General features: G+C 41.5%; 1 protein-coding gene across 1 annotated transcript in view; it reads right to left on the bottom strand.

Annotated features, from left to right (window-relative positions):
- The window catches only part of PKDREJ (polycystin family receptor for egg jelly), a 7,460-nt gene extending 7,398 nt beyond the window's left edge, over positions 1-62 (bottom strand). Inside the window, exon 1 of the mRNA XM_024737399.1 lies at positions 5-62. Within this exon, the coding sequence (XP_024593167.1) occupies positions 5-62 (58 nt within the window). The remainder of the gene's footprint in view (positions 1-4) is intronic.
- Positions 63-1,828: the final 1,766 nt, after the last annotated feature.

The following is a 1,828-nucleotide window of genomic DNA, read 5'->3' as shown; positions in this document are numbered from 1 at the left end:
CCACCGCTCAGGCTCAGGCCCAGGCCCAGGCCCAGGAGGAGGAGCACGGGTCCCGGCCGCATGGGAGCGGGAAGTGGGAGGCGCTGCGGAGGCCGCGGACCAACGGCCACGGGGGCGCGGGCCGCGGGGTCACGGGGCGCGGGCGTGGGGGTAGGGGCTGCGGGCGGCTGGCCCGTGCCCACACCTGGGTAGGCCTCGGGTCAGGGTTGTTAGTGGGGATCCTGTGGCGCAGTCTGCTGGCCCTCCAAGGAGACCCCTAGCAGGAGCCCGCCCCCCGCCCCCATCCGGGAAAACTCATTACAAAGCGGTGGAAAGCGAGAGCCTTCGTCAGTGGGCTCCCTGAGTGGAGGGAGGGGGGACTGCTCACTGGGTTTCTTACTTAGTTTTCCTTTTTAAAAAAAAATTATTATTGGAGTATAGTTGCTTTACAGTGTTTTGTTATTTTCTGCTGTACAGCAAATTGAAGCAGTTATACACATATCCACTCTTTTTTAGATTCTTTTCCCATGTAGGTCATTACAGAGTACTGACTAGAGTTCCCTGTGCTGTACAGCAGGTCTTTATTAGTTATCTATTTTATATATAGCAGTGTGTGTATGTCTTTCTACTTTCTTAGGGTGAAACCCTGTGTCATTGATTTTAGATCTTCTTTTCTAATAGAAGCATTTACTGCTGTCAGTTTCCCGCCAAACACTGCATCCAACATACTTACCATATTTTTATTATCATTCAATTATAAATATTTTTAATTTCCCCTGTTTTGGTTTGACCTGTGAATGTCCAGATATTTGGAGTTTCTGTGAAAATATTCACAGTTACTGATTTCTAATTTAATTTTGTTATGGTCAGAGAATACAATCTATGACTTTTAACCCTTTGAATGTATTGGGACTTGTTTGAAAGCCCATCCTGTGGTCTGAATGTATGTTACATGAAACTTTAAAAGAATGTGAAAAGAAAAAGAAAAAAAGAATGTGTATTCTGTTGTTGGGTGGAGTGTTCTGTAGATGGCAGGTAGGTCAAGAGGGGTGGTAGTGTTGCTTAGATCTATGTCTTTTCTGCATTTTTGTCTAGTTGTTCTATCAATTGCTGAGAGAAGACGTTAATCTCTCCTACTATAACTGTGGAATTGTCTATTTCATTCTTTAATTCTGTCAGTTTTTGCCTCCGGTATTTTGGGACTCTGTTTATTAGGTAGACACACATTTGTGGTTATATCTTCCTGGTGAATTGCCCCTAGTATCATTATGAGATGTCTTTATCTCTGGTGATAATCTTTGTTTTGAAGTTTCCTTTACCTGGTATTAAAATAGCCACATTATATGTCAATTATATCTCAATAAAACTGGGGGGGGGATGAAGTAAAATAAAATAGCCACACTAGCCCTCTTACGCTTACTGTCTATGGACATATGTTTTTTCATTCATTTACTTTCAACTTATTTATGTCTTTATGTTTAAAGTGGTCTTTTATAGGCAACATTTAATAGAGTTTTACTCTTTTATCCACTCAGTCAGTCTCTCCCTTTTAATTGAGTACTTAGACCATCAACATTTAATGTAATTACTGTCACCATTTCATGTAATTATTGATATGGTTGGATTTAGGTCTATCACCTAATTATTTGTTTTCTTATTATCCCTGATTATCCCTTATTATCTCTGATTTTTTTTCCCTTTCATTCCCCGTTAATTCATTTAGCATTAGTCATTTCACACATGTTTCTCAAGCACCTACTACATACCAGACATTTTTCTAGGCATCAGCCCTAGGCCCAGTTCTCAAGGAGCTTCCATTATAATGGGGGGTGAGAGACAATCAAAAATA

Source organism: Neophocaena asiaeorientalis, unplaced genomic scaffold, assembly GCF_003031525.2.
Source record: "Neophocaena asiaeorientalis asiaeorientalis breed wild unplaced genomic scaffold, Neophocaena_asiaeorientalis_V1.1 scaffold242, whole genome shotgun sequence".
NCBI classification, from domain to species: domain Eukaryota; kingdom Metazoa; phylum Chordata; class Mammalia; order Artiodactyla; family Phocoenidae; genus Neophocaena; species Neophocaena asiaeorientalis.
The sequence above is the reverse complement of the archived record's forward strand: the minus strand, read 5'-3'. Positions and strand labels throughout refer to the sequence as shown.